The sequence below is a fragment of the Meleagris gallopavo genome, chromosome 4 (assembly GCF_000146605.3).
Source record: "Meleagris gallopavo isolate NT-WF06-2002-E0010 breed Aviagen turkey brand Nicholas breeding stock chromosome 4, Turkey_5.1, whole genome shotgun sequence".
In the NCBI taxonomy this organism is placed as follows: Eukaryota; Metazoa; Chordata; class Aves; order Galliformes; family Phasianidae; genus Meleagris; species Meleagris gallopavo.
This window is the reverse complement of record NC_015014.2, coordinates 65,491,264-65,512,995: the sequence shown is the minus strand read 5'-3', so window position 1 is coordinate 65,512,995 and position 21,732 is coordinate 65,491,264. Positions and strand designations below refer to the sequence as shown.

Here is a 21,732-nt window from a genome sequence, read left to right as displayed (position 1 = left end):
ATTTAAAGATGAATGCAGTCCTCTCCCCATTTTCCTCTACTGCGGAGTCAACTCTGTCTCCAGTTTGATTCCCAGTGTTTTAACCATTTAAATCTGAATATCACTTTTGATGCAAAGTAAATACATCATCTCTGTCACTATAACTTACTTGGAGGCAGAGACTGACTCCCATCTCACTGTAGTCTCATTTCAGGCAGTTGTAGGACATCATAAGGTCTCCCCTGAATCTCCTCTTCTTCAGGCTGACCCATCCCAGTTCCCTCAGTTGTTCCCATAAGAGCTGTGCTCCAGACCCTTTGCAGCTCCGTTGCCCTTCTTTGGACACACTCCAGGTTCTCAATATCTATGTTGTAGTGTAGGGCCCTATTTTGGGGCCCTACACAACACTCAATATGCTGAGTACAGAGGGCAGCAGGGCTGAGCTTGTAGTGGGGTCATCCTGTGGAGTGGGATTGAAGCAGTTCTGAGAAGCTGAGACCTGGAAAATCAGGTATGTAGAAGTAACAAATGTCCCATGAATGTGTGCAATTCTATTACATCCCTGTACTTTTCCACAGCTTGGCTCTGGAAAGGTTTTTTGGTCTTGTAGTTTTTTTCCATGTCACTATGCTTATTTGAACAAGAACTGTTCATAATTTCAGTAGCTGCACAATCTTGTGGTTTCTTTTGAAGAGCTGGAAGGTGAAGGTTTTGAGGGAGAAGGATGAACAACACCTGCAGTGTTTGTAATGCTGCAGGCAACGAAGAGAGGGGGGCATGGCAAAAACAATGGGATTTCATTTGTTTTTTAGTTTATATCACAAAATCTGCTTCGTAGACACCCTAAGACAATGTTAACACTATTTTTTTGAACCAGGAACTCTTGGACACCTCTGTCCCTGCAGCTCAACTTCATAGTGAGTGACAGCTAATAGTCTCTAAACAGCAGTTTTCTTTCTCAAGAGCTCTGTTGCTTTATGCTTTGATTTATGGAGGTAGAGTGGTGAGTTGATGGGACACTAATGTGCTCATCCTCGAGTCACTGCGTGTGATCTCTCACAGCCTGCTCCCTTGGAAGTGCCTGGGTGTTATTGTTGACTTTTTAACGAGGACAAGAATGGTTTCCAAACGAGTGTGACTCATGAAATCTTAGCCTCAATCTATCAAGCAGCGATGCATGGGATTAAATGATTACCTAAAGTATTAAGAATTAGGTTTGGGGGGGGAGCAGCAGGGAGGGGGGTTGGGTAGTAAAGGGTAAAAATACATAGGGAATTGGAAAAACAAAACAGAAAGCTACAAGACTCAAATTGTGGCTGATTAGACTGGTAAAAGGCTGCTTCTGCACTTGGTTTATATTTCCTAAATGGGAAATGTTGTGAAAATTGAATCTCTACTTCTTCTCTAGATATAGTCCTCTGTCTGCCAGGAGTGATACTTCACCTTGTCCTGAGCCTTGTGCTGCCTGTCAGATGCCTGTGATAGTAACACTGTTTAACTTTTTTCTTTTCCAGCTGAAAATGAAAGTGCTGGCTGCGTGTTACTACACACATCGAGGAAGGTAAGTAGGGATTCTGGGTGATAGACTTCATCGAGAAGCAGAAAAAAGGATTTTGAAGCACACTGTGGGAGTGGGGAGATGGTTTTTACTGGCCAGAGCAGGATATATCAATACCTTCTTCCCTAAATTCCTCAGTCTTCATTTAAGAATACAAAACCAATGTGCTGCTTGTTCTCCAAACAATTTATCTGTAATTGTTTCACTGTGTTTTGTCCCAGACAATTCCTTGACATGTTAATTCATCACTTTCTCTTCTGCAGCTGCCTGCGAAGGGATCCAAGCATACACCACAGAGACTCAGGCTGCTTAGTTCCTTTCCAGCTGAAAGCACAAACACCCCATAGGCACTGCTGTGACTTGATTTCCTGTTTATTCCCACTAATCAGATCTGCCTCCACGAGGTTCAGCAGGAGTGAAATACATGGAAACACTCCATTTAGGAGGACAATTGGGAAACAGTGTTTAGTTTACTCTTGAGACAGTAACTTGATAATGATAAGGCAGAAACATGAGAAACCTCCCATAGGCTGTGTTACTGCAGACCTCCAACTATGAAAGCACAAAGTATGCAGAGAGGAAATGAACTGATATTTAATATCACTTGCAGTCTTGATCTTTGGGGCTGAAGCATGACCTGTGGTGCTTTAGGCTGTCATCTCTTGTCCCACCTGGGCTGGAGGGACTGGCTGTGTAAACTTGTAACATCGTTGATGTTGGTCAATTTAATATTACAGGCTTGTTTAATTTGTCTCATCTAATACAACTGCCTAAGCTGCTGTGAGCTGGTTGCACTTGACTGAAAGTAACCTAAGAACTTGATCACTTAATTAGAAAATTCAAAGTCCAAATGCAGGATCTGCTTCTGATAAGAAATAGTTGGAAGCTCAAAGTATCTTGTCTTCCAGTGTTTTTCTTCAGAGCTGTAGGATTCTTGCAATTCTGGCCTGTAGTTCACGCATGAGCGTTTTAGTGTGCTGTAAGCAACAAATACCAGAGGGGATAGCATGCTTTAGTAAGGCTAGAGGAAAAAAATGCCATAGAGGGCAAGTAAAATTGTTGTGCTTCAAATATAGAGGAATTTGGGTCCTGGGTCACAGGAGAAAGCATCACTAGAAGAAAAAGGGTTTAGTCAGATGTTTTATGTGTAGAGAGACATTTCTCTTCAGGACTGTCCCTGTTATCTGGTGATAGTCTGTGGTTCTTGCCTCCTTTGAGGAGTGCTGGAAAGGCAATGCATGTCTTGGACGAGTTTGGTATGTCCCTTGATGGGCGTGTAGGGAATCTGCTCACAGTCTGAACTACTTAATCACCATCTCAGTATGCTTCTGAGGAAACATCTGTGAGTATCTGGCAGCAGCAGAGGTGGAACTGTGCTCAGGACAATGTGGTTTTGGGGAACACCTTCTCCTGAGGTTTTTGCAGCCTCTGTAAGTGGGCTTTGTCTATGGAGCAGCAGGCCAGCAGAGATGACGTTGATTTTGGATGTTCTTGATGAGTGTTGAAAGCTTTGTTTTGCATGGATTGGTCTAATGGATGTTGGCCAAGGGTCCTGCTTGTGTGATGTTAGGGGAGGCTGTTTAATGCATTCTTATTCCTGAAGCATGACAGCCTCTCTTCTTGCTATGATGCACTGTACAGCTTTGCAAATAGGGATACACATACTATTAAAAAGACTATTGAGTAGCTGTCTTGAGTTTCTTGCTAGGAAGTTTCCAGCATGCAGTATCCTGGTGTGACTTGACTGTCTGGCTAAAAATATTTGTGAAGGAGTAGTCATTAATTTCTCTTCAAAACAGTGGGTGTCCTGACTGGAACAGGTTCTGTTTGAGCTATCTCTGAGGTGTTGCTGTACCAGCAATTCAACTAATTTGCTCTTGGTTTGTCTCAGCTGGTGAGCAATGTATTTGTATCTTCTCATGGTGGCATGCTACCTTGCAGTGTTCTGTGTGTATATCTTACTCGGTGTTATAGGAGTGGTAATAGGGGTAGTTATTGTGTTTATTTCACATAATAGAACAGGAGCAGGGGAATAAAGCAGGGCTGAGGTATGGAAAATTATTTACAGAAGGCATAAGTGGAAGATTGTTGCAGAGCTGGAGTTATAGAATCAAAGAATCCTTAAAGTTGGAAGAGATCTCTGAAGGTCATCTTGTCTATCTCTCCTGCAGTGAACAGGGACAGTTCAGCTAGATCAGGCTGCCCAGGGTCTGATCCAGTCTCACCTTGAAAGTCTCCAGGGAAAGGGCATCAACCACATCTCTGGGCAACCTGTCCCAGTGCCTCACCATCCTCATTGTAAAAACTTTCCTTATATCCAACTTACATCTACCTTCTTTAAGCTTGAATCATTTTCCCCCTTGTTCTATCACCACAGACCCTGCTAAAAGCCTGGGCTTTCTGGGCTGACTCATGTCCCCCTTCCTATCCACCAGTACCCCCAAGTCTTTTTTGGCAGGGCTGTGCTCAATCCTTTCATCCCCAAGCTTGTAGTGACGATTGCCTCGACCCAGGTGCAAGATCTTGCATTTGAGTTGAATCCTCATGACTTGTATCAAAGCTGCTGACACTGCTGTCCTAACACAACAAGCAAATGCTGCTGTCCTGTGCAGATCAGTGGAGGATAGGCATTGATTGACGTGATGTGGGCAGATAATAGCCATCTGCTGAATGCCTCTGATTCATTTGTTATCTATCAGCCAACTTCTTGCTTCATCGTTCTGCTGCTGCTGACTTCTTTTAAGCATGTGAGAAATTGATGACATAAAACCACTTTTGCTTTCTTGAGATCATCTTGATTCTGCAGCATTCCAATTTAACTTTCTTGATACTTCCTTTGTTCCATATTCTTCCATTTTTGTTAAATCAAAATCCAGAAGGCTGGAAGAGACCTGAAACCACCGAGTCCAACCCCAACCCATCCCCACCATGTCCACTGACTGTGGCTGCAAGTGCCCCATCCCCATGGTCCTTGGACACCTCCAGGGACAGTGACTCCACCACCTGTCTGTGCCAGTGCCTGACCACTTTTTAGGGAAAGAGCTGTTTCAATAAATCCAGCTAGAACCTTCTCTAAATCCTCTGTAGACTGTTTAATCTCTCCACTGTTTGAACATCCATCCTAGGTTGGACTCTGTGCCAAACAAGCCGGAACAGGACACCTTTGAGAGAAGTTCTGGTCACCTGGTGAACTCATGGGCACAAATATTACAGGTGGTGATAGGTGTTTAACCTGCTTTCATGCAGCGATAGCCTAAGATGGATTGGCCACTTGCAGTTCTACCACCTCCTACCTTAGGTGGGATGGTGACAGAGCTGTGTCACTATCTCCTCTCCTACGAGCAGATGGAAGTAAAGCCTCGGGGGTGGCAATGAAATCCTTCAGAGAATCCTCAGCCTCAGTTCTCCAAGGCTGTGTAAGAAATGATTGATGCAAAGTAAAACAGTGTTAATTGCAATGGATGTGTACTGACAACTTGATAGTTGCTGTGATAATTACAGTAATTAGTGAGATATTAGCATTTTTCTTAGCGTCTAGGCTATAAATGGAAAAGGTGGAGTGGGTATGTGTGAGAGGAAGGGATCTATGACTCAAGCACTATAGTGGTCCCTATAATGGGGGGGCAATGAGCCACGGTCTTTGTTGTGGAGGCAGCATGGTTTCAGTTTTATTAAAGTAATTTGTAGTGTATATCTTACTGAGTTTAAGGGGAGTTCTAGGCTTAAATGCATCTTTAAAATTCAGTCTGCGGACTTGTAACGTCTTGTCTAGCTTCCTGTGGGATGGAAGATCCATATAATGAAATGCAAGTCCTATTTCCTTGTTTTATCTCAAGCTGTTGAAGGATAGGACAGGACTGTCAGTTCTTGACTCACTACTGAGAGCGTTAACTGCGTGCGTGGATTTCTAAGAACTGTGAAATGGGAACAACAAATCTGCAGTTTGATAATTCAATTAACAAATGTCATACCTGACAAATGAAGAAAGGAATTGAGCTTCTGTAATATAGCGTGGTTGTTTCTTCCATTTCAAGGTCTACAAGTCTGACTGGGACAACAGACAGAACCAGCAGAGTTGAGGCAGTACTGGCCTTTTCTTGCCATCTGGTTTTCCTCCTCTCACACACTGATTCAAAGCTAAATGTTATGTAGAGAGGAAGAAAACTTCCTTGTGAGAACAGTAAGAATTTAGGAAGAATAAAAAGACACTGGGCTGCATGGGATTTCCTCATCTCCCTCTCCAAGCTCCTGAATTAGGAGGACTTGGAGAGATGGCTCTTTGGGAAGAGCTGACATAGGATGCCCAGAGATTCACACTGGCAGTTCTTCACTCTGCTGAACTGGGAGTTAATTTCTTTCTGACAGCTTTGCCCATGTCATTGCAAACATGTTGAATTGTTTAAACCAGAAGGAGGCTTAAGATGCTACCATAAGCATGCTATCTTTTATCTTAGGAAATGAAATTGGTTTATTTATTCATCACTGCGTTCAACATCAGGGTGGAAACTGTGACCAGGCAATCACCCATGGAGACTCAATTAGCATAAGCCTCAAAATTGCCTTTTAATGCATTAACAATATAAAAAACTACTTTTGCAATTGATCTGAAAAAAGTGATTCTGGTTTGTTGACAGTAATATCAGAAAAAGCTGCTGTCTTTGTAAACTACAAAACCTTACTCCTTTGTCTGGTATTGGTACAGCTATCTAATGCTCTGACCTCTTTTTAATACAGTACCTGAAATTAAAGAATTTTGAGGAAGAAGTCAGAGCCCACAGAGACCTGGATGGGTTCTTGGCCAGAGCCAGCATCATCCTTGATGAAACAGCCACCTCTTTGGATGATGTCCTTCGAGAGATGCTGAAACATTTTGCTGAAGACCCCGAGAACACGGAGCCAAGCTGTAACTTTGAAAAAATCATGAGCACTTTATTCACGGATTCAGGGACCCCACGAGAAGGGAATGGTAATCCATACTTGATTAGCTTCCAAATAACAGTTATTAGTCCACCTTTAAATTGGTGGCGTGTTGACCACTCACTAATGCATGCTTCCCAAATTTGCGTGTTGCGTGCAGTGCTGGGGGTTATTTTGGTTGGCTAGGCTGAAGGGCCTCATCTCCAAAGTTTTGTTTAAGTGGAGTTTTGTCACTGTTCCATTTAGATGCACTAATGTTCTCCTGAGGGAGAGGTCTCCAGCACTGAAATTTCCTGTCAGTTGGACAATCACATTAGGAGTGATTGTCCTTAGAAAAGTGTCAGGTGTTCTTCTGCAGGGAGATGCTTTCTGGTGTCCCTTCAGAAGTGGCTCCTTTGCCTTGTGATTCTCCAGCTGAATTCACACAGGCTGAGGAATTCTGAGTTGAATGAGCAGTTTTTTGGGGAAGGCTGAGCCTTCACATTGACCCTAGCTCACTAAAAAGGGCAAGAGTTCCATTGGTTTACTCTAGAAAGTCAAAAATGGGGTAGACTTAGAAACACTGGCTTAAATGTCCCCTTATCTACCAGTGAATGTCATAGCACAGTCTAAAACACTGCCTTTTAGCCCAAGATGTAAAGAAGCTTAACTAAGCGTTGTTTCTCTGTAGGCATCCATGACGTTTCAGAGCCAACAGGAATGAATATACAAACATGTACATCGCATCTCAAATGTAACTGTCACAGCCTGAGTGAATTTATTTAACAGATATGTCAAGTTCTGAGCATGTAGTAAGCATGTTCATGCTTTGGTTACTTTTTGCTGCCTGTCTTAGTGCTTTGCATTTATATCTTGAATTTAGGCTTTCTGCCAATAAAAAAAAAACAACCTAGGTGGTGCCATCAAACAATCTGAGAGAACAATACTTGCAAAGAGAGGAGAGAGGGCATGGGAGTTGGAAGATGAAGTCTCTTCTAGTCCTGTGTGTATTGAATAATGCTATTCTAATAACTTAATATTGTGGTAGAACGATGTTAGAGGGAGAAAACAGCTGCCTCTTCAAGCTGCAAATAGTTTAAGGCAGAATTCAAAGGCATCAATTCAAATGTTTCCACTTCTTCCTATTGTCATCCCCAATCCTTGCATCCATCCAGTATGCAGCTAAATATGCTTGGTATTAGCATTTAGCTTCAGTTTGAAAGGAAATGTAATTTGTAGTTGCATGCGAATGTGAACAAGCTTGTAACATTTCTTTTCTTCTCCCCTAGTTCACCTCTTATCAGATACAATTCAAGGGGTCACAGCGACAGTCACAGGGGTGCAGTATCAGCAGTCCTGGCTCTGCATCATGTAAGTACCTGGGTTGTTGCTTATTAGAATATGCAGGTTACTCAAGACTTGCAACTATTCCTACTGCAGAGAGGAATAGCAGTTGAGAATACGCTCTTTAAGTTGAGATGGTGAGGCCTTCTCTGACCATCTGTCCTGACCTGGTGGGCTCTCTGAGCATTGGGCTCATTTACAAACGAATTGCAAGCAGCAATTTGGGCAGAGTGACCATAATCTCCACAAAGCATTAAATTGCTGGATGCTGTCTAAATCTGAGGTTAACAAACAATGCTGAAAAAACTCAGAGCCCGATTATTCTAATTACTACGGATGTTAATTAGGAGCTCTTGAAAAAAGGACAAATGAACTTGATCATGGACTACTTTGACTGCCAAAATCTGTGACCTTGTACTGAAAGACTTCTTAAGCCCTTTGCAAACATCAAAACCTTGCAACTAGAAATTGAATTCAGAAATTCAGACACTATTCAGACACTGATTGTTTGTTGGCAATTAATTCAGACACTGTCAACACTGCTAAACATTGGAGCAGCCCCATAAGGCAGTAAGGGCTTTGTCACTTAGGATTTAGAAGCCAGGATGACTTCACCCCAGTTTCCACTTGACTGAAGCTAGGTTGCTTGGTTTTTCAAATCATTACCCCATAGTCAAGCATGTAGGGTGAGCCAAACTGTCCCTTCACAGAGAAATGCTAGAGTCACTGAGCTAACTGAAGCAATCTAACTTCAACCTCTCTGTTTCTGTATTCATATGTAATCTCTAGTCAAGCTGTCATGAGATATCCAGGTCATTTATCTGGGAATGGGGTTAACCTATGTTGTATACATCCTACAGGCTCTCAAGGAGTACAAACATGTAGCAAAATTCACAACTGGTTTGTAGGACAGCTGTCACAATAGCTTTCCTTCTCCTAGCAGTGTTTCTGCTTACAGCTGGAAGAAATGTAGACTATTCTGCCTTGGAGATAGATGTTGTCGTTTTTAATTTTTTAATCACTTACAAAAGAGAACTCCTGCATGTCAGAGGTGTCTGTCCTATGGAGCAAGTCAATTGGATAATGTCTGTGCTATGTGTACTACTGTCAGCCTCTACTCTTATTCCTGGGATGCACAGAGTAGTTTTCTCAAGAGGGGAGATGAGTTCATATAGCAAAAATGGTCATTCTATGATTCAACATAGAGGGATTCTGAGCAGTTTGTTTCTGTGTCATACCACAGATATGATAGGGAATGTGCATGCAACTTCAGGGAGAGCAGAGGTGGGAGTTCCTACTATGGCATGTGATGTGGCTCTGTGTAAAGCTTTAGAGAGCACTGACTTGATAACAAAGCACTTGTAGAGGTCATGATATGAATGCTGTGATGATATACACAGAGCTGAAAAGGGTAGGATCAGTATTTCTGTAGAAAGTGAGTCAAAAGTTTGAATATATCCATGACAAGACATGATCTGAAAAACAAGCTTACAGCCTGAAGGTGTCTTGTGCAAAACTTTCTTGTTTCTTCTTTTTGTTACTCTGAAGAGGGAGAAGAAAGTGGTGGGAAAGCAGTGATGAGTTCTTAACTGTAATTATATAATTATTGCACTGTATTGCTGCTGTAGCTATTGTGCAATGGATTGAGAATGATATTTTTAGACCTTACGTTTTTCTTGAAGTCAGATTGCAAAACAACATTGCAAACTCTAAAGTAAAAGGAATTTGATGTTTTTTTCCCTGTGTGAGTGGGAAGAATCTAAGATAGCTTTTTACTGTTTTATATTGCACTTAAATTTAACAAAGAGTACAGATTTAAATTAGCTCTGCTGTTTTCTGTGCACCTTAGCTTTTTCTTCCTAGCAAATGGAAGGAGTTTGGGTATCATAATAAGATTATATTAATGAGGAGGAGCAGCTCAGAGATAGAGCTTTAGTTGTACTTTTTCTCCTCAAATGCAATGCAGAAGTACCATGTCGAAATATTCCTGAAGAAAAATGCTTTTTGGGATTTTCAGTGAGTTCTTCAGAGCAGTATACTTCATGGACACAAAAACTTGCTTCCATTCTCCTCTTGTTGGAATGAGGGCGTGTTCTTCCCTTTCATTCAAACCTCAGGGAGAAGAGAAGTGGGGAAAACCTAGGGCAAAGAAGCTATTCTGCTTCTGCTGCAATTTGATGCTCTCCTGGCAGCTTCAGGTCTGTTGAACCACTAGCAAGGTCAGAAGTACTGTCTGAGCCTGGGCCACATCCACGGGACAGAATAAGCTGTTGGAACTGAAGATCTCAAGGTTTGAATGCTACAGTGAGGTCCAGGGAAAGAACTGACTTCTGATTTACAGTAGACTTCAGAGATTTTATTTATTTGAAGAATTACCTATAACTGTTCTCACCACAGCCTTACCCAGGGTATGTGTGCACATGGAAACCTTGGGATTCCTTCGTTAAAATGCTGTGTAGCTGAGAGCAATGCAGGGCCGCATGCCCCACTAGCAAGTGATGCTCACCTGCAGAGAAGTGAAGATAGCTAAGTTTTTGTCTATCATAAAATTGTAGAATGAATTGAGTTGGGAGGAACCTCAAAGATTGCCTGGTTCCAACTCTCCCCTGCCCAGGGTTGCCAACCACTAAATCAAACACTAGGGCAGGCTGCCCAGTGCTCCGTCCATCGTGTTTAATTGGTCATTTGACATGAGGAAGCTCTGCTTTTAGTAGGAGCTTGTGGAGACACTATGATATTCTTCCAGCAAGCAATGATTGCAGCAGGTACATGTACTGCTGGGTAGAACCTCTGCTTTTTCTAGGAACCAGCTGAATTCACTGTGATCCAGAGTCTGGAAGAGGTAAAGTAGGTGCTTTGCATGTTTAGAGGGGGAAGAAGCCAATATAAGAGCTGTTGGTTTAGTCTTGCCAAACTTCATGGTTCAGAAAGTCTAAGGATAGCCCTCCTTTTCCAGCAGGCACTGTATGGAAAAGTGGCTTTGATCACAAATATGTCTTATCAAGCCCAATTACTGCCCTTATCATGTGACAAGTGGAGGTGTGAATGCCCAACATTTTTGTTTCCTGGGATGCGATGTAGAACCTGTAATTCTAAGGGTATTGCAGTCATTGCCAGTTAACTGCTGGTGTCCTCCATGAGAAATGCCAGCTGATGCATTATTGAACAAATGCTGCCTGAGCAGAGTGGAACTCATCAGGCAGTACCACCTCCAGGCAATACTCTTCTTGCCGGGAGATGAATATAATTTCTGCTTTCCAGAAACGAATCCTTTAAAAAATAAACATGAAACCGGGGGCTGCTTTGTAGTCTGTATTGAGTAAATGAAGAGCTATTTCCTTTGGTTGGTTTGGAATTTGGTTTGATTTGGCGTGCCAGTTGGTGAAGGGCTTAATTTTAGTGCATTCAACTGATTTGCTAGAGCTGTTTGAACAGGTAAAGCCAGGGAAGAAGCCTCTCTGCAACTGAAGATGCAATGGCTTGCGTCTCACGCTGCTATAAAATTGTTTATTCTCATATAACCTTACTGCAAAAATCCCTATGAGGAGGGCAATTCAAAATACCAGGTAGCCTTTCAAAACTTAGTAGCTTGAGGTTATTTTGGATATCAAACAAGGCAGCTGTTGAACTTAACTGGACTTTGAGTTCTGGAAACATGGACCTTTCCCCCAAACTTCAAAGCAGTCATCTTTAAATGTTGCTTGGGTTCAAAGTAGTGATTTTTAGTGTACCTATAGCTGCCCTTGTTGGTGTGTTAGAGTCAAAACTCCCGTGCGTGCTGTGTTATTGAAGGGATTTGTAAAATCCAAACCCTTCACTGGGAGTTTGAGTCTTGAAGGAGAGCTGTTGACAAGAAGAATGACAAATCTTAGTGCCTACAAGTGTGTTCAGGGAGGAAGGGGTGGATTCCGCTGCGCTGTCCTGTAGGAAATGCTTTCTCCCTAACTCCCCTAGAGATGAACCACTAGAGAGGATGTGTCTTTCTAGAGCACAGTGCATTTGTCGCTCAGAAATAATACTCATCCTGCAGTGATTTTGCTCTGTACTTCCGAACCGTCCCAGTGCCAAACTGCTGGTGAGCTGGCCTGCTGGTTGCAGTTCCATTCCTCGCTTGTAAATTCTGCCTTTTGAAAGCCCTGTGCCTGGAGCTGCTTTGCCAATGATTTATTTGCAGTGGATGAGAACAGGCAGTGTCACTATTGTTCTGCACTGGGACAGGAAAAGGTTGGCTAGCTGATTACCTCTACTGGGCATTTTTTCTTACTGCAGGGGATAATTTCTTTCTAAAATGACTTCCTTTCTTGCCCAGCTTTTTGTTTCTCTTGGGTCTCCATAGTTTGACCCATTTTATGACTTCTCTGTGAGATATTATTAATCTGATAACATCTTGGGCATAGGGCAGAACGTGTGACTTTGTATATTGGTGATTTTGGTGGAATGCTGCCAGTTCTCACCATTCAAGTGCCATGTTGTGTGCTGCAAGATATGCAACCTGGAAAGAGGAGGACAGTGAAGCAGGAATTTGAGCTATAATTTAAATGGCCTTTTTTTATAAGCTCAATTATTGGAGAATAATGATGAAAATGCTGAGAACGCAACCTGGCATCTCATTAAATCATAACCACATGTTTCCTTATGTGAGTAATAATGGGTTGAAAATAAGTTTTTCTGCTTGTTGACCAAACCAGAAAAGAATCGCATTTAGCTCAACTCAAACCAGAAAGCAACTTGGAGGCTTTGGCCAAACCATACTTGATTTAGTCAGCTGAAAATGTCTTGCCAGTCCTCAGGCTTCTGGAGGAGTTTTGGCTGTTTACTGTCCAAATATCTCTCTTTAAGTGGAAATTTACTCAAGTGCTACTCAAGTGACTTTTTTTTAGCCTGAACTGCACAGTTTTACTTATGAATTTGCACAGCTTAAGGTAACTTCATGTGAGCCAAATAGACTTTCTTTATTTTCTTTACAAGTATTTTTGCACAGTTCTAGAAAGGATTCCAGATTGTGTTCGTTTTGTCTGACTTACAGAATTAAAACAAAGAAGTGGGAACAGCAAGTGCTAGACAAAGAAACAGCTGGATTTCAGTTGGGTAGCTTTGATTCTGGTTTTATTAAATCACTAAGGTTGGAAAAGACATCTGAGATCATCAAATCCAATCCCAACCCATCCCCACCATGCCCACTGATCACGTCCCCAAGTGCCACATCTCCATGGTTCTTGAACACCTGCAGGGATGATGACACCACCTGGGTGGCTGATGACTTCCCTGGGCAGTCTATTCCAATGCCTGACTGCTTTTTCCAGGATGAATTTTTCCTTAATATCTAACTTGAACCTCTTTTAGTGCAACTTAAGGCACCTTTCGTCGAGCTCAAGCATCTTACTGCCGGTTGAGGGAGAACAGTAGCTGTGACATTTAATCTGAAGAACAAGTAGCTAGCTTAATTATAGCCCTATATAATATTTATTTCTTCAAATAACTTTATTGCAACATGATTTCACATATCATATCCGGGGAGGCAGGCATCCCACACACTTAGTTTTTCTCCTCAGGTAGGAGCAGAAATTCAGTTTTTTAGCAAGATTTCAGCTCTTAGATTCACTCAAATGTGGTGGAGCAAACAAACAGGTACTGCTGAGCAGCATTACTGGGAAGTAATGATAAGTTGCACTTATGTATCACATGCAAATGTGTTCACATGCATGCCTTGGTAACCTGCCCTACTTCTGGCCGTTGGCCATTTGCTGGTGTGATCAACCCTTGGCCTGTAGGATGCTATCTCTGGCTGTGCTTTGGGCTTCAGTAGTTTCTTGAGATGCTGGGAGCTGCTTGATAGATATGGTAAGGAAAGATTTGTTTGTAAAGTGTTGGTACAGCATTGTGAGCAATGGGTGTCTAGTATCTGACTGTGGCCATTTCCAGAATGGATATAGAATCATTTAATCATTATGATTGGGAAAAGCTGTACAAGAGCAACAAGTCCAACTGTCAGTCATGTACAAAATGTCCAGAAATCCATCCTTTCCAAAGCATTTTTCAACTGAGGTCTGAAAACGCTGAGAAGAGGACAAAAAAAGGTCTTTTTTTTTTCCAGCATGTATTAACTATTCATTTTTGTGCATTTCTTCCAATGGGTGAAGGTGAGGTAAGAGGAATAAAGGTGTTAGGTCACTTGATGGCTTTCCTATTAGCGCAGAATTCATGCGTTGGTTCTATTGGTTTCCTGAACCATGATAATCTTGTATGCTGTCCAGCTGCAGCAGGATTGCTACTGAAGGCTTTTGTTTGCTTGTGAAAACTAGTGTTTATTTCTTCCTTTGAAAAGAAAGATAAAAAGTGCTGCAATTCTGAAGTGTATTGGAGACCAACTGCAGCCTCTGAACCGCAGGCCGAGTGGAAAAAGGATAACTTGCATTCTATTTCCATGACTTAGAAAGAGACTTATTCTTAATGTTAAAACCTGTTTGGATTTTTAAAAATTATTTCTATTTCCACCCCCTCCTCTTCCAAGGCTGCTTCAGATGATTTGACCAGGAAGAGGTTAAGAGGCCTTGGTAAGAGGGAAATAGAAAATATGAAATACTGTCCTCATAATCATAACCTATGTGGTTACAATGAAGCTATTGGGCTGCTTTAGGACAAGTGCCTTTCTGAGACTAATATGCAGAGGTGACTTGACTTCCCGATGACAGATTGGAAGCAAACTCAGTATGGAGATATTTGCTGAGCTGATTTGGTATGCAGGTTATGAAACTTCATGAAGAATGTAATGTGCTTCTAACTAGTACATATCCAACTAAGGATCTTCAGCTGCTATGACTGGGAACGACTATCAGGATGTGAAAGCATTAGAATATCTCTTAAAAGGAAAGATGAGCTGGTTTAATGACAGAGAAATTAGAGGGAAGATGGTCTAAGGACTGTGATATTGATCTTGCTGGACAAATCAAATGGAACAAGCAATGTAAGTGACTTCAAACCAGAAAAAAATGTCACTCTGTTATGGGAAGTCATACTTCAGTATTGATAGGCAGATAGATCTCATTGTGCCTTCCAGAAGAGCTGGGAAGTTGTATGAGACTCTAAGTCTCTTTTACTTAATTATTAAGGAGAGCTGCAGTCTGGGCTAGTGATAACTTAAAAACTGGCTTGGTACAGTTCATAGAAAAATAACAGCTGAGAGCAAAGAGGGAATGCCATTCAAACAGATCTGCCCAAGGTAAAAGAGGTGGAAGCATTTGGCATCTTGCCTTTGTGTCTCCAAAAGCATTTTAGATGATTGAATCTAATTAGGTGTGAACTGTGTTTGTTTAATGTAGGTGTTGGATTTTGAGGGCTACTTTGCAAGAGTTTATGTAGTACTACAAATAAAAGGTACATTTCTATTTTTTTTTTGTTATTAGAAAGCAGATGGAAGAGGGAGAATTGTGTTCAGTGTATTGTAGTGCTGTGTATAACCACGCCATCTTTCCCCACAGTTGCACTATAAAGTCCCTGCAGCGACGTCATGTTTGCATCAGTCGCCTTGAGAGGCCTCAGAACTGGGGTGAGAACTCCTGTGAAGTCAGATTTGTGATATTAGTCCTGGCACCTCCTAAAATGGTGAGTATTCATAGAATCATAGAATGGTTTGGGTTAGAAGGGACCTTTTAAGATCACCTAATTCCACCCCCCTGCTATAGGCAGGGATACATCCCGCTAGACCAGGTTGCTCACAGCCCCATCCATCCTGGCCATAAATGCCTTCCAGTGCTTCGCTACCCTCACAGTAAAAAATTTCTTCCTAATATCTAGTGTAAATCCACCCTCTTCCAGTTTGAAACCATTTCCCCTCATCTTGTTGCTATGTGCCCTTATAAAATGTCCCTCCCCAGCTTTCCTGTAGGCCCCCTGCAGGTACTGGAAGGCTGCAATAAGTTCCCCCTGCATCCTTCTCTTTTCCAGGCTGAAGAGCCCCAGTTCTTTCAGCCTGTCCTCACAAGGGAGGTGCTCCAGCCCTTCAAGCATCTTCATGATATCTGACTATTTCTCTTCTTCATTTTCTTACTTAAGAGGATTTTCCCAATGTCATTTTTTCTCTGTTTCTGTAGAGTCAATGACAATGCATTATTTTTAAGGCAAATGGGACACCAAAAAGCCTGACGTTTTCCATGCTGTTGCCCAGACTGTTTATTCCAGACAGTGTACATGTGGAATAGGAGTGCTGTGGAAGGTCAGATTATGCTGAGGTGTTCTGAGAAGCGTTTCCTTAGCTTTCCGTACTTGAAATAGCAAGGCTAAAGTTTGCTTGGGTGTGCTTTTAGTGGTTCTCTGCAGACATGCTGAACTAATAACCTGTTAATGTACTCATTTATTTCAATATTGGGGGAAGACATCAAGGTCAATTGGGAATCAGCATCTTCCCTTCCTAGAAAGCACTGGCTTAATCAAATCAGTGTGTCCTGTGAACTAATGATTGAAAGTTTCAAACCTAAAGACCTTTTCATGCTTAAGCTGGCTGTTCACACCTTGGGGTTACTAGGTCTGTGCTCCTGAGAGGTATTGGGGAGGTTTGGGACCTTATCTGGAACAGGACAAATCCAGATCCAGCTTCCTGCCCTTCAATGCTATCTGAGTGACCCTGGGACCTTCTGGTCTGATTTGTCTCCTGTACACCCACCATCACCCTTGTTTAAATGGAAATAATGGTGTTTCCTCATTTTTGGCAGATCTTTTCCAACTGAGCAGTTCAATGCTTTTGGCATAGATCTCAAACCCAGCAGGCTGAAAACATATTGATGTTCCCTATGAGAAACAGCAGGCAAAATCTGAACCTGCTCACAATTGCATTGATCTTTTAATATGTGGCAGTGAGCTTATCTCCAGCCAACTACGTGCAAAGCGCCAAACAAGCAGCTCTGCATCCGCTCGTATCCTGAAAGTTTGCAGTTCCAATGGACAGCATCAAATTAAGGAAAGGGAGGGGACGCCAAGCAGAACCACAGTTGCCAATGTGCTTTATTTTAAATCATTGTATCTAGCCAGCTCTAAGTACGCATTTCTGGTACAGCAGTTAAAATAATTAACCTGCTGACATTTACAGTTTAAATGAGCCTTGCTTGGGGAGGGGGAGAAAAAGCCCAGAGAGTGAGCATCTGTTGTACTGAGGAACCTGGATCTTTGTCCCACTCTAACGTGTAGGATGGAAAGACTTGAGTGCTCACAGAGCAAAGTGAGGATGAGAAGTAATAGGCTTAAATTGTACTGGGGATGATGTCCAGGTTGGGTATTAGAGGAAAAAAAACCTCAGAGTGGTCAGGCACTGGCACAGCTGCCCAGGGAAGTGATAGGGTCACTGTCCCTGGAGATGTGGCACAGAGGATTGTGGTCAGTGGGCATGGAGGGGTGGGTTGGGGTTGGGCTTGGGGATCTGAGGGGTCTTTTCCAGCCATAATGATTCCATGAGTGCCAAAGCAAGTATAGTGTTAGTAATGATAGGACTAGTGTAGTGCTGCCTGCATTTCCACACCTCTGCACTGAGCAGCGCTGCTTCTTCACTGCTCGTGAAGAAACTGTTTACCTACTTATTTGTTTATCTATTTATGAAATTTATCTACTTTATGAATAATGATAATTGATTTAGATTAATCACATGCTTGCCACTACTTCTGACAGTAATGCAAGGAGTTAGAAATATGTCTAAAAGAAGGTGGTTGTTTGGGTATCTCAAGCAAAGGCTGCATTGTGGCTGTTGAATATAGTTGAGAGAAGTGGGAGTTAAAAACATTTCATCAAAAAGAAGCTCTTAAGGAGCTCTGGTTCTGTGTAACTTGCCTGCCTTGACCAAAATTTGCAAGCAGTTGAGCAGATCAGTTTGCAGAGCCTGAATTTAGTGGGTTTGTGTGGGGATGAGGAGCTCAGTCTCCTTTACTGTTTCCTTCATGTCTAATTTCCAAAGTGCTTGGAGCAACAGGAGAGCAGGCTTTGGATACCATTAAAGCTCATCTCTCAAAGACCAGATCTGTGACTCTTAAATGTTGTACTGATTAGACACGCTCCTTTCTCATTATTTCAGGCCTTCTGTCCCTTCCAGGTATTTGGTGAAGATGAACCCTGCTGCTTGTGGGTGCTCAGCTGCTTTTCTCCTCTGTTTTTCTCCATTCCAGTAGTTGTTTGAGCTGAGAGCCCTAAATCTGTACTTACGTTGCTGGGATTGCTGCAAAGAAGCCAAACAAATTGAGTTTCAGTGCCCAGAAATTAAGAAGCTGATTGTGCCTATGTGCACAGCAATCTGTCTCCAAGAAAAGGCATCCAGACATATCAATCTGCAGGAGCATTCAGTGTCCTTCCACCCTGGTGGCAGTAAGGCTGAGATACCTTAGGGCTAGCAAAGACTCTTATTTAGTCTCCTCAGCCCTGGAGGGAAGGGTGAGGGGATAAGATAAATGCTCAGTTAGATTCAGATTTGGTTCAGGTCAATCAAGACTTGCATTTCTGATCTGTATTTCTGGTCAGGGCCTAGACATTGGTTGGTGTGTCTGAGGAAGTGTGCCATTTTCCCCTGGCTGTCTCTGGGATATGCTGCCCAATGGGGCAAATCAGCAGCTTTACTTTCTGGAACTGAAAGAAAATAGCTTTTAAGTATTCCTTTCTCTTTTTAATTCAGAAAAGTACCAAAACAGCCACAGAAGTGGGCCGGACTTTTGCCACGATGTTTTCGGATATAACCTTTCGGCAGAAACTGCTAGAAACCAAAACTGAAGAGGAGTTCAAGGAAGCCTTAGTCCACCAACGCCACTTGTTGACAGTGGTGAATCAGAGACCCTCAGCAATGGGCGACGGGCACATGCCACACGGTCCTAAGCCACTCAAGGTAAGGCTGGCCAACATCTCCAACTGTCCTCCCACTGCTTTGGTGTCAAAATGAATAAATGCAAGGGTTTTCAGGAAAGGAGGTGAAGCGCTTGTGGTGCTTGCATCCATCAGACTTTCCTAGAGGTCTCTTAGGACTGAGGTTGCTATAAATGTTTCCAGTATGCTTGTCTACCTTCCTCAGCTCCTGCCGTAAATCTCAAGAAAACACTTCAAAGATGCAGGTGCTGAGGGGATGCAGAACAGTAGGGGGTTGAAATGGTTACAGGATTTTGAATCCAGATGCTTAGTTGTGGATGGGATTAATGGATCACTGTGTGCTGTCAGTCCAAGGTACTTAATCCTTACAATCAGAAGTCTCTGAAGAAGCTGCTGCTTGTCTTTCCTGCAGCCAAAAGACTTCTTGGCTATCCCAGCACAGTAATTTCACTTAAAAGTTGCCTGTCAGTTCTTGGCTTGACTTCCCACTGTTTGATCTGTAGCTCTGTAAAATGTTACTTGCTTTGTACTCTAAAGTTCGAGGGAAATGCTGTAACTCCACTTTCTTTTCTGGAATTTCCTGTGTATTGGTCACTGTGTTGCTTTTCCGTTCAGAAATTCATTCTTTAACCAAGCAGCATACCTGAAAAATAAACTGTATCATCCCTAGTCTGCTGTTCCTGTCCTTGAATTGCAAATAACCTTGGAGCTTTGGGTTGTCTCTAGTGCAGAGACTGGTTAACATATAACTTTTTTAACTGAGGTAGACTTAAGGGGCTTTGACCTGCACATCTGGAAATGAGCAACTCTCTTTTTCCAGCATAATCCCCTTGCTTATAGGTAGCACTTTAGTAGACACCGTACTTGTCCTTAAGTTTGCAGGACAAGTCCTGCAATGCTCTCAAGCACAGGTCATTCAGAGTGGTGGTTTTGTAGGATTAATTGCAGAAAAGTAAGCTTGACTCTTCGCATGTGGCCTTCCAAAGATGGTGCTGGTAGAGAATTTGAGGTGTCTGATTTCGTACGCACAGGAGAAATTAAGTCTTCTAAGAGCAGCCTATTTAAAATGTGGAGGCATTTCTGCTCTGGTTTGGTGAGCAGAAGGGCTGGATGCAATGTTTGTGGGCCCTGAAGTGGTGTTTTCCGCCTGCATTGCTGGGCATGCAATCATGGTCAGGCAGAATTTCCACAGCTCTGGGCTGGCACAGGGAACAGTGACACTTCCTTCTTTAGCACTTACTCTTGGCATTGATTGCTCTTAGCCTGACGTCGGTAATTCATCACTTTTAGAGGTGTTTTAGCTCCCTAGGGATGCAGACTGTGCAATAGTAATTCTGCTTTCTCATGTCTCTTGAAAGAAGCTGCACTTGCCTGAAAGGGGACTCTCCAGCATCGATTTTGGGAGATAGGCTTTGGACCTCTTCCCATGTACCTGGCAGGCAAAGCTTTGCCTGGAGAAGTGAGGTTGAGTTGAGGTTGTAGCCTGCGTTCATCGGTTCCAATGAAAGCCTTTTGCAGAAGCCTTCCTCTCCTGTCTGTCCTGTGTGATAGTCCTTCAGAAAGGAACCCACTTAATGAGAACAAGCTCATATGAGACCAAGGATGTAATTTCAACCTGTGAACCTCCCCTGACTGAAATAAATACCCTAATCTGGAGCTGCTTCTCCAGCGAGCCCATGGGAGGGTGAAGTCCTGATGGCATAAAAATCTGCTTCCTAACTCCCTTTTTCTCTTGATCCTGTAGTGATGGGGGAGAAATGGGGCTGTAGGGTGTTGATGGGAGGGAGTGGGAGCACAATTAATATTTTCTTCTATCCCTTATAGTACTGGTGTAGAGAAATAGACTAACTCAAATGATGGTAGTTTGTGAAAGAGGCATGGAAGGGGTTGTAGAATGCAAGGTAGAAAGCTGTGAGCTTGCTGTGCGGGTGCAGCAAAAATGGAAGAAAAATGGAATGGATAAGGCCACCTGGGATTGGTGTGTCATGCCAAAAAGATGATAGGGCCATGAGAGAGCTGCCATGAATGGGAGTGGAAAAGAAGTCCAAGGAAACTCTTCCCACTGATCGGGAAAGAAGCAAGGAATGGCAACCCAAGAGATCACCAGCTCTTGAGAGTGTGAGGAAGCAACTCCAAGAAGGAGAATGAAGTAAATGAAGTGACAGCACTGTCCTTAAGATATACATTTCTAACTCTTGGGAGAGTTGAGTGTTAAGTTAGAGCAAGAGAAGGTAAGAGGAGGATAACTTGTACAGGATAAACAATGTTCCCCATATTTGATGTCAGTGGTCTCTATAGAAACAGCACTGAGGCTTAGCTTGACATCCTCACTCCAAGCCAAACTTGCCCACAGGCAAGAAGTAAATGCGTAAAGAAGGGTTCAAGGGTCTCAAACATAACCTCCTGCCTCACCTTTTCTCAAATTTGCCTCAGTGTGCCTTGTGGGACACCAAGATGAGTACATTTTTGCGTTCCCTGCTTCCTACAAGCAGGCAGCTTGCATGAGCAGCCCCATCCTGCTCAGCCTCAGGCAAGCAGCGAGTGTGTGGCTTCTTCCCCTCAAAGGTGAGCTGCTCTGAGCATCCTTTTCCCATAGTCACTGCAGTGAGAGAAGTAAACATATTAGTCATTAAAGCCATTGTGATTCTCCGTCTGTCTCATGCCTTTAGGAATGTCTTTCTGGGGGGAGAAATTAAATTGCTTTTTAAGTGCATATGGCTTTGATGTCCAAATATGCCTGTTGATTTGAGTTCATAGTTTTTTTTTTTTCCCCAGAAATACTTAAAATGCAGTTATGTTATACTATTTGTTTTCCTTTCCTACTGGTTGTTCGTTGCAGTGAGCTGAAACTCTCTACAAGTACTGGAGGTATATTGGCAAAGTGCAACAGAATTGACTTACTTGGGATGTAAGATGTGATAAGGACTGATAAAGGAGTTAGAGCTTTGAGAGAGCTTTTGCACCTGAAACACCCTAAGTGTTTGATGTGCTATGGTGTATTCCCTTTGTCAGAGACATTTTCTTATTCTGTTTATGTTGTGACATGACTGAATTTCCAGGTACTGCAAGGCAGGTAAGAAAAAGCAAAGCTGCGTGTCTGTTAAGAGAGTGGGGCAAGGTCAGTC

General features: G+C 42.6%; 1 protein-coding gene across 1 annotated transcript in view; it reads left to right on the top strand.

Annotated features, from left to right (window-relative positions):
• Positions 1-456: 456 nt before the first annotated feature.
• SLC4A11 (solute carrier family 4 member 11) overlaps positions 457-21,732 on the top strand; it is a gene marked incomplete at its 5' end in the record, with an annotated part of 52,723 nt that continues 31,447 nt past the window's right edge. Inside the window, 7 exons of the mRNA XM_019615050.2 lie at positions 457-490; positions 1,494-1,540; positions 6,272-6,503; positions 7,125-7,187; positions 7,723-7,804; positions 15,256-15,379; positions 18,423-18,629. Of these exons, the coding sequence (XP_019470595.2) occupies positions 457-490; positions 1,494-1,540; positions 6,272-6,503; positions 7,125-7,187; positions 7,723-7,804; positions 15,256-15,379; positions 18,423-18,629 (789 nt within the window). The remainder of the gene's footprint in view (positions 491-1,493; positions 1,541-6,271; positions 6,504-7,124; positions 7,188-7,722; positions 7,805-15,255; positions 15,380-18,422; positions 18,630-21,732) is intronic.